The sequence below is a fragment of the Scyliorhinus torazame genome, chromosome 13 (genome assembly GCF_047496885.1).
Source record: "Scyliorhinus torazame isolate Kashiwa2021f chromosome 13, sScyTor2.1, whole genome shotgun sequence".
Taxonomy (NCBI): domain Eukaryota; kingdom Metazoa; phylum Chordata; class Chondrichthyes; order Carcharhiniformes; family Scyliorhinidae; genus Scyliorhinus; species Scyliorhinus torazame.
In genome coordinates, this window is record NC_092719.1 from 110,605,420 (window position 1) to 110,618,600 (window position 13,181).

Genomic DNA, 13,181 nt, shown 5'->3' on the forward strand with positions numbered 1-13,181 from the left:
GTCAATCTCATTGTGTAAGCTTTTTGTTATCTGCCCTAATATCGTCTTGTGAGGCTCAGAGTCAAATTTTCATTTTATAACCCTCGTATGTAACACCTTCAGGTGTTTTATTACATTAAGGACACTGTATAAATACATATCGTTAAACTGAAATACAGTAGTCAATTTCTTAGTATGTTAATAAAAATTATATTCAAATTCTTTTGAAATGCACCTGTTAGTCAACCAGCATACATTTTGGAGCTTTCATGAAGGCCACCAAATGAATCCAATTATCAGAAATGTTTACATTATCCAGGCGCATGATTAATTTTTAAGGCAGCTTTGAGCATGATGATATTTCTAGCAGCAAAAAAGTTTGCAGAAAATCGATTCATGCTAAATGCAATAGACATTCAAAATTCTGAAATCTTTTACACCGGTGACATCTGTTCTCTAGAAATCCAGTTGGTGAAGGATAGAGCTGGAGCCAATCTTTACAGATATCTATCTTTATTTCTGAAAGTATACATTGCGAGCACGCACCTCCTAAAACAACAATCACAATTTTAGTCTGTGATTATTTACAGAGGGCTCAAGTGAATGATCAGTTAATCTCACTCCCTCGCTAGAATTAAACAATTGACATACAATTAACAACACCGTTTTTGAGCAAATCACACTGGAAGGAACAAACATACTGAGCAGTAACTCTACCCCCAGTGCTTTTATGTTACACGGCTCAATATGTTCTCTGCACATGAAATGCAAGTATATTAACACAATCTTTAATTGTATAGTTCAATGTTTCTCACAGTTCAAGTGGAGGTAGCCTTTTTACAATCTCAGTGTAGAACTGGTCTGATGCCTGAGCAAACCTCCCCTTTAAGCAAACTTCCTAAGTAACCATCCATATTCTGACCAATGATGCATTCCCAAAAATATTCAGTTGCATTTTCTTTGCTTCCACAGTGAGAGATTTATGGTGAGGCTGAACAAGAATGGAATGCCGAGAAATCCTGAGAAAATAGAGCGGCTGTGTGCACTATTTACGGTAATTTAGAGTCCCTCTCTAATGTATTCACTTGTTTTATTCTAAAAGAAAGTTTCATGTATTAAGTTGGAAATTAAATTACATTTTCTCTCTGAACTTGAAGATAGTTGTTGTGAAAGAATTTTGATGAATCCTGCACAATGTTTTAGAGGACTAGCATTCAGGTTTTAGTTCCAGGATAAAAGGAGCTGCTTCTCCCTCACCAGTGTTCTCTCTCCTCTTTGGAAAGTGAGAACAGTAATGAGAAAAGAGAAAACATCTACCTGGCAATGTGGAAAGTTGCCCAGTTATGGTCCTGTCTATAATGTTCAGTTCTGTGTTTGGTTATTTGAGTCTGGTAACTGATCTATGCTCACTGTGCTTGATGAATTAAGCCTGGGTGTGGACTCAGAACTTGAGTAAACAGCAAAGCTACTGGACGCTGAGCTGTAAGCATGCATGCAGACATTTCATGATTGCAGAGACATTTAAAAACTCTTTAAATAAAAGCTGTTGCACATGTAGAAATGAGTATCATCTCTGCATTTCTCTGAGATATATAAAATACACAACAAACCGGTGAATATACAACACTGTCAACAAAAAGCAGGATGAATCTATTGTGGTTAATTACCATCCCATTAGCTTACTCTCGATCTTCTGCAAAGTGGTGAAAGGAGTCGGCGGCAGTGCTATCAAGTGTCATGGGGATGTCATTTTAAGAAATATCTGTCTGCTCAAGTGGCTGCAGTGATGTCAGAGTGTGGGTGGAGCTGAGCTCCAGCTCTGCTTTTTAGTTTCGCTTTGAGGAAAAGCTTGGGTGTGTCTGTGTGTTTTGGTTTTATTTTAGTGTTGGAGCTGAAGCCAGCCAAAGAAGGTCTCTCTGCCATCTAAAGACTATCTCCAGATCATTTGGTGAATTCAGAGTGATAACTGCTCTCAGTAGAGAATTTAAACCTGATGTGCTTCTGTAAAAAGGATTTTTGTCTTATGGATGTTAAAAAGAAAGGTTAAGGATTAGTGTGTTATATTCTTTGGGGGGTGTATTTGAATTGATGGTTGCTAAGATGTTCACTGTATGTTTTAAAAAGGTTAACTGAGGTCATAGAATAAACATTGTTTTGTTTTTAAAATTACTTTTAAATTTCTGCTGCCCCATACCACAATCTATTAAAAGTTGTGGGTCAGGTGAACTCCATGATACACTTTGGGGTTCTCTAAACCCTGGCCCATAACACAAGTGACACGTATACAGCAATAACCTGCTCACTGAGACTCAGTTTGGGTTCAGCCAAGGCTACTTGACTCCTGAAATCATTATAGCCTTGGCCCAAATATGGATGAAAGAGCTGAACTCAACAGATGAGATGAGAGTGACTGCCTTGACATCAAAGCAGCATTTTATTGAGTGTGGTATCAAAAAACCTGAGCAAAATAAAAGTCAGTGCCAGTCAGGGGAAAAACTCACTGTTGGTTGGAGAAGATTATTGCTGTTGTTTTTGGAGGTCAACCATCTCAATCCCAGGATATTGCTGCAGGAGTTCCTCCAGGGTAGTATCCTAGGTCCAACCGTCTTCAGCTGCTTCATCAATGACCTTCCCTCCATCATAAAGTCACAAATGGGGATGTTCACTAATGATTGCATAATGTTTAACATCATTCACAACTCCTTAGATATGAAAGGAGTCCATGTTCTTTTGTATCAAGACCGGGACAACATTCAGGCTTAGACTAATAATTGGCAAGTAACATTTGTGCCTAACATGTGCTAAGCAGTGACCATCTCTAACAAGAGAGAATCTAACCATCTTCCTTTGACATTCACTATCATTACTACCACTGAATTCACATGAGCAACATCCTGAGGATTACCATTCCCAGAGAGAAACTGAACTGGACCTACCGTATAAACACTGTGGCTACAAGAGCAGGTCAGAAACTAGGAATTCTGAGGCGCGTAACTCGCCTCCTGATTGTCTAAAGTCTGTCCATCATCTGCAAGTAACAACTCAGGGGTGTGATGGAATACCCTCCATTTTCCTGGATGAGTGCAGCTCCAACAACACTCAAGAAGCTCAGCACCATCCAGGACGAAGCAGCTCCCTTGATCTGCACCCCATCCACTACCTTAAAACGTTCATTCCCTCCACCACTGATACACAGTGGCAGCAGTATGTACAATCTACAAGATACACTGCAAACACTTACCTACTTCCACAGCACCTTCCAAACTTGCAGCCTCTACTGCCTAGAAGGACAAAGGCAGCAGATGCATGGGAATATCACCACCTGCAAGTTTCCCTCTACGCCACACACCATCCTAACTTGGAAATATAACGCAGTTATTCAACTGCCATTGGATCAACATCCTGGAATTCCTTTCCTAACAGCACTATGTGTACCTACACCAGATAAATTGCAACAATTCAAGAAGATGGCTCACTACCACCTTCTGGAAGGCAATTCAGGTTGGGCAACAATTCTACACTAATCCTCTTCACTGTTCACAATGCTTCCAAGTTTTGTATCATACCAAAATTTTGAAATTTTGCCCATAACATCTAGCCTAGGGCATTAATATATATCAGGAAAACCAAGTGTCCTAAAACCAATCTTTGGGGAACTCCACTACAAACCTCCTCCCAGTCTGAAAAACACCCATTAACCACTGCTCTCTGTTTCCGGTCACACGGCCAATTTTGTATCCATGTTACTACTATCCTTTTTATTCAATGAGTTACAACTTTGCTCATAAATCTGCATATGACACTTTATTAAATGCCTTTTGGAAATTCATATACGGCGCATCAACAGCATTGTTTCATTGATGCTTTCTGTTACCCCCATCAAAAAATCCCAGCAAGCTAATTAAACATGATTTTCCCCTCAATATATTCATGTTGACTTTCCTTAATTAACCTCCATTTGCCCAACTGACAATTAATTTTGTCCCAAATTATTGTTTCTAAAAGCTTCCCCACTACCAAGGTTAAACTGTCTCACTTTTAGTTGCTCAGCTTATCGTAACACCGTTTTATGAACAAGGTGGTATCCATTATTGTACCTCTTGCATTTCCTGAAGCTGTAAATAAAAAAGGCAAATATCAATGGGAATAGGGCAACATCAACTTAATCATTGGCTTACGTAGTGTTACTTTTGTTATCCAGAGATCTGTGGGAGCTAGCAAGCCATTTTTTTGCTTGTCAGCATTTCTTTGTACAACCTGCATTCAGTTGCTATCAAATTCCCATTTCATCCAGAAGTCATTTCCATCAAAATACCCTAATTTCTATGAAGGCCCAGTTGCTGTCTCGGAATGAGGAGCCTCAGAAACCATTAGGCATTAGTGATGATGCGATGGAACTTCTGTTAGATTGTGCTTACACATATATAGAAGCTGTTTACACATATATGGCACAGTGTAACAAAACATCCCAGCACATTTCACCATTGAGGTCAGCTGGAAGCAAGAGAAAAGGGAGAACTAGGGCAGGTAGCCAAAGGTGTTGTCAAAGATGTAAGAATTTAAATGTGGAAAGAGATGGGAAGAGTTTAGCAAGAGGAGTCCAGGGTTTGAGGGAAAGAGGTCTGAAAAATGTGTAATTGATGGAGGAAAGATGCACAGTCGGCCAGAGGACTGAAGGATATGAGCAGAAACACAGGACTTGGTAAGTTGCAGAGGCAAGGAAAGAGGGGCAAGGAAATAGAGAAGTTTGCAAGTAAACACAATTATGAATTAAATTAATTGAGCGATGGGAAGCCAATGAAGGCCATTGAGGTATGAGTGACCGTTGAGCATCACTTAGGGTAAAAAAGGAGGGTGGTGACAGATCTTAGGATTATTTGAATGGAGCGAATGAAATTGGTAAGGAAAAGCATTTCAAATGCATACTTCAACCATCTGTTGAACAAATCACTAAAGTCTAAATACCTAATGAGGAAGAGACTTTACAATGTCTTGGCTGGCAGTGCTTTCTCATGTTTGATAATACACTGTCACAGAGTCTTACTCTCTCACCTCCCATTAACAGCTTATGGCTACCTGGAACATTTAATCACTTGTAAGCAGAATTTGGCTTAACATTATCATTTGTAATAAAACAATATATCAAACTTTCCACTGACAAAACACTGAGCAAATCTGAAACATGTCAATTACATTTTTAGTATTTTTAATGAAGCATAAACAGACAGGGAAGCAAATGAGATGCTGGTCCCTCCTGATCATAACCTAATATATTAGTATTGGCTCAGTGGTAGCACATTAATCTCTAGGGTAGAAGATTGTGATTCAAGGCCCACTCCAGAGACATGGAGCGGGATTCTCTGGTCCCCCAGTTTCTACGCGACGTGCCATTTGCTGACGGCCGGATTCTCTCTTCCTGCCACTTGTCAATGGAATTTCCCATTGAAGCCATCCCATCGCTGCCAGGAAACCCATGGGCGGGGTGTGCTGCCAGCGGGAAAAGAGAATCCGAACGGCTGGAAAATTTCGTCCATGATTACATAAACTAGCCGATGCTTCACTACAGCACTGAAGGACTGCTACATTATTGGAGGTCCTGCCTTTTGGACAATCCTGGAGGGTTTGGTAACCTTTTATTTTTATTCATATTTTCTTTACCTCTCAATCACCCTTTCCCCTCTGTGTTGTTTGTGTGTGTGTGTGTGTGGAAGGTGGGGTAGTTAGAAAGGGGGTTGGGAAAGGACTATTACATAGTCAGTTACATTTTCTGTCAGTTTAGATATAATACTGTACATGATACAAGATTACTTGGGTTAAAGTTACAAATCTGGTCACTGCAGTTTATTGGGCTCAGCCAAGGACCTCAGGTATTTTAAGATAACATCTAATTTCACTTGTGTCACAACTCTGGGTCAAGTGGGGCTGGAATTGACCGCACATTGGTGTCATGACAGCAGTTACAGTTATCCCTCATCCTCAGGCTGCAAAGTGCAGCTTCAGGGCATGAGCTGTGTGGATGTGCAATGCCACTGGTTATGGCATCAAGATATCAGAGATGTAATTATGATTCGCTGACTGTTCAACCTGGGAGGTTTATTTCAGAATTCAAATTCAAATCTAGCCAGCTACCGTGGTGAAATTCAAACCTGGAACCCCAGAGCATTGTCCTAGGTTTGTGGTTTACCAGTTCAGTGGGGCTCATTTAACCCACAACCCTTGATAATATTTTGTTCATTAAACAGGCAGCAGTAACAGAGATTTGAAAATCAACTACATAACATTCCACATATCACACTAACCATTAAACAACAAGGAAACATCACCGTTCCATATTGGTATCAATACTAAGCTATATCAGCTAATTTCACACAAAAAAACACAGTATCACCCCTTGCAGGTTCCTCAACAGAAATGGAGGATAAACATGAGAATGTGTTATCATGTCCAGAATTTTGTTGTAGAAATTATCTGTCCATCAATGTGTGACTTGTTCCATGTATCAATGCCATTCTCCTTCCAGGAGCCGCAGCTGTGCAGGTCCTCCCACATGGTCCAATCTCACCGGAACCAAATCGTGACATCCACATATTCCACTGGCGCTCAAGGTGCCGTTGAACACCCTTGACTTCCAGCGTGTTTAACCGGCAGTGATGTGCCAGTTACATGCAGCACTCACCACACCAACAACAAAAGCATCAGTAATCCGAAAGCATTTCTTCAATGCTGTTAGCAGGTGGCTCATTCAGATTAATGTCGCGCACCAGGACCTTCTTGTATCAAACCGGATTGCCTTCTGGACTCATACATTCCCCTGAGCCCGGTGTTCCAGGACCCAGGTATCTCCGAAAAAAATGTGCTTTCCGGCTACCAGAGCTGGGGAAATGAAGATGAAATCTGAGGATGAAGCTGATTGAAAATTGGAGTCTGAAATAAATCAGGTGGCATGGTGGCACAATGGGGCTGCACGGTGGTACAGTGGTTAGCACTGCTGTCTCAGCTCCAGGGTTTCGGGTTCAATTCCAGCCTCGGGTGACTGTCTGTGTGGAGTTTGCTCTTCCTCCCCCTGTCTGCGTGGGTTTCCTGTTAGTCCCAGCCTGAGACACTACTGCAGCCGCAGATGCAGCTTTATTTTTGAGTTAAAATGTATTTGGTTTAACCTTTATCTTTGTGTCTCCTGGATTACTACACTGGCAACAAGGAGCAAGAATGGGATTCTGGTCAGCCCTGCTTAAAAGAAAAACGCCTCCAGTCGGAAGAGTACAAAGGGAATCCGGAAATTCTATTATTTGGGAAACTCAAGCCATATGATATGGGTGTGCAGGATTGGCCCCAGTAAGCTGAAAGAATGTGCTATTTCTTTCTTACGAATAGCATAGAGGGTGAGAACCAACAGAAAGTAATCCTTTTGACTGCCTATGGAGCCCAGACATTCGGCATCATTAAGAGCCTGACATACCCAGAGGCCCATGATTCAAAAACTTTTATTGAGCTGGTGGACTCCGTGGCATAACCCAACATCATCAGTTATTCTCCAACGCTATACGTTTACTACAGCCTGAAGACTCCTTGGAGAGCCTGTCACAAAGTTCCTGACCAGGCTCAGGAAACTGACTAAGCACTGTGAGTATGAGTCATCCTTGCCGGAGATGCTACGGGACCAGCTGGTATGTGGGATGAACAACGTCGCGACACAGAGAAAACCTTGATCTTAAAAGAGCCATAGAACTGACCCTGGCCCTGGAAAATGCCAACAAAGGGGTCCAGGAACTCCAAGGCTCCTTGGACTGCAATGCACTCCTTGTCAGACGTCCCCATATCGGAAAACCGGACTCCCGGTAGACAATATCTCAGCTCTGCACCCACCAGCTGGTCATTACCCAGTCACGGCACACAAGGACATGGGCCGATGACCGCAAACTCTCAGACTGCGAGAGAAGCTTCCCCAGTGGACTTTGGGCAGCAGTCACGACAGTGTTGTACCTGCAGCCGAAGGATACATTCAAGGCAATGCTGCCAGAATTGACAGTACGCGTAGGCTGCAAGTCAAAGCCACCTCAGGCTCAAGCCTGAATAGGATGAACTAATGCAGTTGAACTGCATCACCGTCCCCAAAGTTGCCCCTATCAAAATTAAACAGTCACCCCCCTCGGAAATGGAAGTGGACTCTGGAGCACCGTCTCTATTGTGGGGGAACGAATCTTCAGGTGCCTCCGAGCCAGCATCACACCACTGTGCCTGCGGGATACCAGGGCCAGGTTGGCCACATACACGGGGGAGCCACCGTGACTCCGGTCGCCCATAGGCAACAGGTGCCCTAATTGTCGTGCAAGAACCAGGACCCAGTCTTTTGGGCAGAGACTAGTTGTAAAATAGCCAATTGGACTGTCCGGTGGCCTTTATGAAGTGGTCAGGAAATATCCCAAGGTGTTTCAGGAGGGCCTTGGCAAGATTAAAGAAGCAAGGGCAAAGATCTATATGAACCCGAAGGCCCTGCCTAAATATTTCAGGGTACGACTGGTCCCATATGCCTTGCTCGCCAAGGTAGAGGCCAAACCTGACACCTCTGGAGCGCCTAGGTATAATACAGTCAGTACACTTTGCCGGTGATTCCAGTACTAAAACCTGATGAGTCGGTCCGCCTTTACGTAGGCTATAAATTGACTGTTAACTGAGCCTCCTGCCTTGACCAGTACCCTATGTCGTGTATCTAAGATCTCTATGCAAAGCTGGACATGAGACTTGCGTAACTCCAGCTGGAGCTCGATACGACATCCAGGAAGTTCATCATAATCAACACCCAGAAGTGATTGTACTAATACATCCACCTGCCTTATGAAGTTTCATCGGCATGTGCCATTTTTCAGAGGGTAATGGAAAATATCCTTCAATGGCTGCAAAGGGTGGCAGTGTACTTCGATGATGCGTTAATCACAGACGAAGAACAGCTGGCAAACTTGGAGGAAGTCCTGCAACAATTCTCCAATGCAAGCAGTGAAGAAAGTTCCCACGTGGTTTAGCGGTTTTCACCCAGGCGGCCCGGGTTCGACTCCCGGTGTGGGAATCTCAATGTTTACAGGGGCTGTTTAGCACAGGGCTAAATCACTGGCTTTGAAAGCAGACCAAGGCAGGCCAGCAGCGCGGTTCAATTCCTGTACCAGCCTCCCCGAACAGGCGCCGGAATGTGGCGACTAGGGGCTTTTCACAGTAACTTCATTTGAAGCCCACTTGTGACAATAAGCGATTTTCTTTTTTTTCCCTCTTCAAGCGGGAAAAGTGTGTGTTTCAGACGGGTGAGGTGACATACCTCGGTTACCACATGAACAAGATCGGCCTGCAGCCTGTAGAAGACAAAGTAAAGGTTATAAAAGGGCCAGCAATCCCGCGGAATTGACATTGTTCTTAGGCCTCATCAATTATTATGGGAAGTTTATCCTTAACCTTACTGGCACCCCTACACCCGTTGCTAAAGAAAAGACCGAAGCGATCACAGGACGAGGAAAGCCAGAAGTGGTCACAGGGCAAAGTATTCACAAAAGTGAAGCAACAGCTGTTGCCATCCAATATCTTGGTACGCTATGATCCCACAAGACCACTGGTACTAACATTCGACACCTCTCCCTACGGAGTAGAGGCAGTCCTCTCCCATCGTTGGGTCAATGGCACCGAACAATTGATTGCATATGCGTTATAAACCCTGACAGATGCGGAGCGACGCTATGCACAAATCAAAAAAGAGGGTCTGCCCGTAATATTTGGAGTGAAGAAATATCATCCAAACGTCTACGGCTGACACTTTACAATAATCAAAGACCATAAACACCTGTCGGGTAATTTTAAGGAAGACAAGGCGATCCCAACCACTGTCTCAGCTCCGATTCAGCGCTGGGCGCTCTTGTTGGCATCATACAAATACTCCTTCGAGCAGCACCCGGAAACGCACGTAGCTGACGCTGATGTCCGAGTCGCCTGCTGTTACCCACAAGATCCCCACCCCCACCCCATCTCCTCCACCAAGAATGGATGAGGTCATCATGGCTTTGAATCTTATAGACATAGAACATAGAACATAGAAAATACAGCACAGAACGAGCCCTTCGGCCCACGATGTTGTGCCGAACCTTTGTCCTAGATTAATCATAGATTATCATTGAATTTACAGTGCAGAAGGAGGCCATTCGGCCCTTTGAGTCTGCACCGGCTCTTGGAAAGAGCACCATACCCAAACTCAACACCTCCACCCAACACCAAGGGCAATTTGGACATTAAGGGCAATTTATCATTGGCCAATTCACCTAACCCGCACATCTTTGGACTGTGGGAGGAAACCGGAGCACCCGGAGGAAACCCACGCAGACACGGGGAGGACGTGCAGAATCCGCACAGACAATGACCCAAGCCGGAATCGAACCTGGGACCATGGAGCTGTGAAGCAATTGCGCTATCCACAATGCTACCGTGCTGCCCTTAAGAACAAATAAATCTACACTATATCATTTTACCGTCATCCATGTACCTATCCAATAGCTGCTTGAAGGTCCCTAATGTTTCCGACTCAACTACTTCCACAGGCAGTGCATTCCATGCCCCCACTACTCTCTGGGTAAAGAACCTACCTCTGATATCCCTCCTATATCTTCCACCTTTCACCTTAAATTTATGTCCCCTTGTAATGGTGTGTTCCACCCGGGGAAAAAGTCTCTGACTGTCTACTCTATCTATTCCCCTGATCATCTTATAAACCTCTATCAAGTCGCCCCTCATCCTTCTCCGCTCTAATGAGAAAAGGCCTAGCACCCTCAACCTTTCCTCGTAAGACCTACTCTCCATTCCAGGCAACATCCTGGTAAATCTTCTTTGCACCTTTTCCAGAGCTTCCACATCCTTCCTAAAATGAGGCGACCAGAACTGTACACAGTACTCCAAATGTGGCCTTACCAAAGTTTTGTACAGCTGCATCATCACCTCACGGCTCTTAAATTCAATCCCTCTGTTAATGAACGCGAGCACACCATAGGCCTTCTTCACAGCTCTATCCACTTGAGTGGCAACTTTCAAAGATGTATGAACATAGACCCCAAGATCTCTCTGCTCCTCCACATTGCCAAGAACTCTACCGTTAACCCTATATTCCGCATTCATATTTGTCCTTCCAAAATGGACAACCTCACACTTTTCAGGGTTAAACTCCATCTGCCACTTCTCAGCCCAGCTCTGCATCCTATCTATGTCTCTTTGCAGCCGACAACAGCCCTCCTTACTATCCACAACTCCACCAATCTTCGTATCGTCTGCAAATTTACTGACCCACCCTTCAACTCCCTCATCCAAGTCATTAATGAAAATCACAAACAGCAGAGGACCCAGAACTGATCCCTGCGGTACGCCACTGGTAACTGGGATCCAGGCTGAATATTTGCCATCCACCACCACTCTCTGACTTCTATCGGTTAGCCAGTTCGTTATCCAACTGGCCAAATTTCCCACTATCCCATGCCTCCTTACTTTCTGCACAAGCCTACCATGGGGAACTTTATCAAATGCCTTACTAAAATCCATGTACACTACATCCACTGCTTTACCTTCATCCACATGCTTGGTCAGAAATCAGATGGCCAGATGCTCAGAAATCCCATCTTTCAGTACCCTTTCCATTACTTTGCCTACCACCGAAGTAAGACTAACTGGCCTGTAATTCCCAGGGTTATCCCTAGTTCCTTTTTTGAACAGGGGCACGACATTCGCCACTCTCCAATCCCCTGGTACCACCCCTGTTGACAGTGAGGACGAAAAGATCATTGCCAACGGCTCTGCATGAACCGAGAAAAACCCCACTTTGGTAAAACAACGCCACGTGATCCTAAGCAGTGGAATCCAAGGGCATCCCACGGAGGACCTGAAGCCCTTCCTATCTAAACGCCAAGAATTCAGTGTGGCATCATCCTATGGGATGCCCAAGTAGTTGTCCCTAGCCCTGGGCAATGGTCAATCTTAAAGTAGCTCTACAGTGATAACCCAAGAGTTTCCAAGGTGTCCCAGGCTCAATTGCAACATTGAAAGTTTGGTGAAACAGTGCCCGCCATGTCAGGCTAATCAGATGCTCCCACTGACTGCCTCGCTACACCCACAGTGCATTTGCCATGCTAAAATTGCCCCTTAGTGTCCAAAAGGTTAGGTGGTGTCACTGGGTTATGAGGATAGGGTGGGGGTGTGGGCTTAAGTAGGGTGCTCTTTCCAAGGACCGGTGCAGACTCGATAGGCTGAAGGGCCTCCTTCTGCACTGTAAATTCTAAATTCTAAAAAGGAATGAAACTTATTGGAAAGGCACTCATGTCGGGGAATGTGCATGGGTGATTGTCCCATGTCTTGATCGGGCTATGGGTCAGGGCATTGTCAGGACTCCCCGATGTTCATATTTCCGTTTCCTTCCTTTCAGATTTTGGATTGCGCGGATCATGGAGCTAGCCGAGCTCACTTTGCTATTGCTAGCAATGACCCAACAGCAACGACATCAACATGCAGCTGCACCTGTGCAGGGCCAGCGCCCTGCAGAGGATGAGGTGGCAGGGCCACACATGGAGGTGGCTCAGAGGAGCGGATCACACCTCCAATGTTGGAGATGCAGTGCCAGAGTTGACTGCATCTGGCCTGAGGGTTGATGGACAACTTATGCCAGGTGATGCAGGAGTTGGCACCACATGGACTTGGAGGTCATTGCCTGTGGCCCTGAAATTTACAGCCACGCTGAACTTTTACACCAGCAGCTCATTTCAGGTGACCTTTGCGGCATGTCCAGCCTTCCGCACATAGTACATATGGGAGTGACAGATACACTACTTGCAAGGGCTCACCAGTTCATCAGATTTGACTGGGACCAGGCAAGCCAGGATACCAGTGCCATGGACTTTGCCCGCATGGCTCTTTTGCCCCAACTGCACACATGTGGCCCCGCATTCTCCATGGCGGCATGGGGCATCCTTTATGTAGCGCAAGAAATACCACTTTCTCAAGGTGCACATTGACTGAAATCATGCGATGCGCATAATGCAGGTGTGTCCGTTTCCAGGGGAGTGTCCACATTAGCAGTGGCTGGAGGGATAGTTCCTCAGAGACAAAGGCTACACATTTAAAAGGTGGCTGACAATACCAGGCCCCAAACACAAGCTGAGACCCATTGCAAGACTCACCCTTCAACACTTACTCTC

General features: G+C 44.6%; 1 protein-coding gene across 8 annotated transcripts in view; it reads left to right on the forward strand.

Annotated features, from left to right (window-relative positions):
• Window positions 1-13,181, forward strand: part of dock3 (dedicator of cytokinesis 3) — a 1,587,592-nt gene that overhangs the window by 619,083 nt on the left and 955,328 nt on the right. For all 8 annotated transcript variants that reach the window (XM_072472048.1, XM_072472049.1, XM_072472047.1 and 5 more), the window contains one exon: window positions 952-1,033. In XM_072472048.1, the coding sequence (XP_072328149.1) occupies window positions 952-1,033 (82 nt within the window). The remainder of the gene's footprint in view (window positions 1-951; window positions 1,034-13,181) is intronic.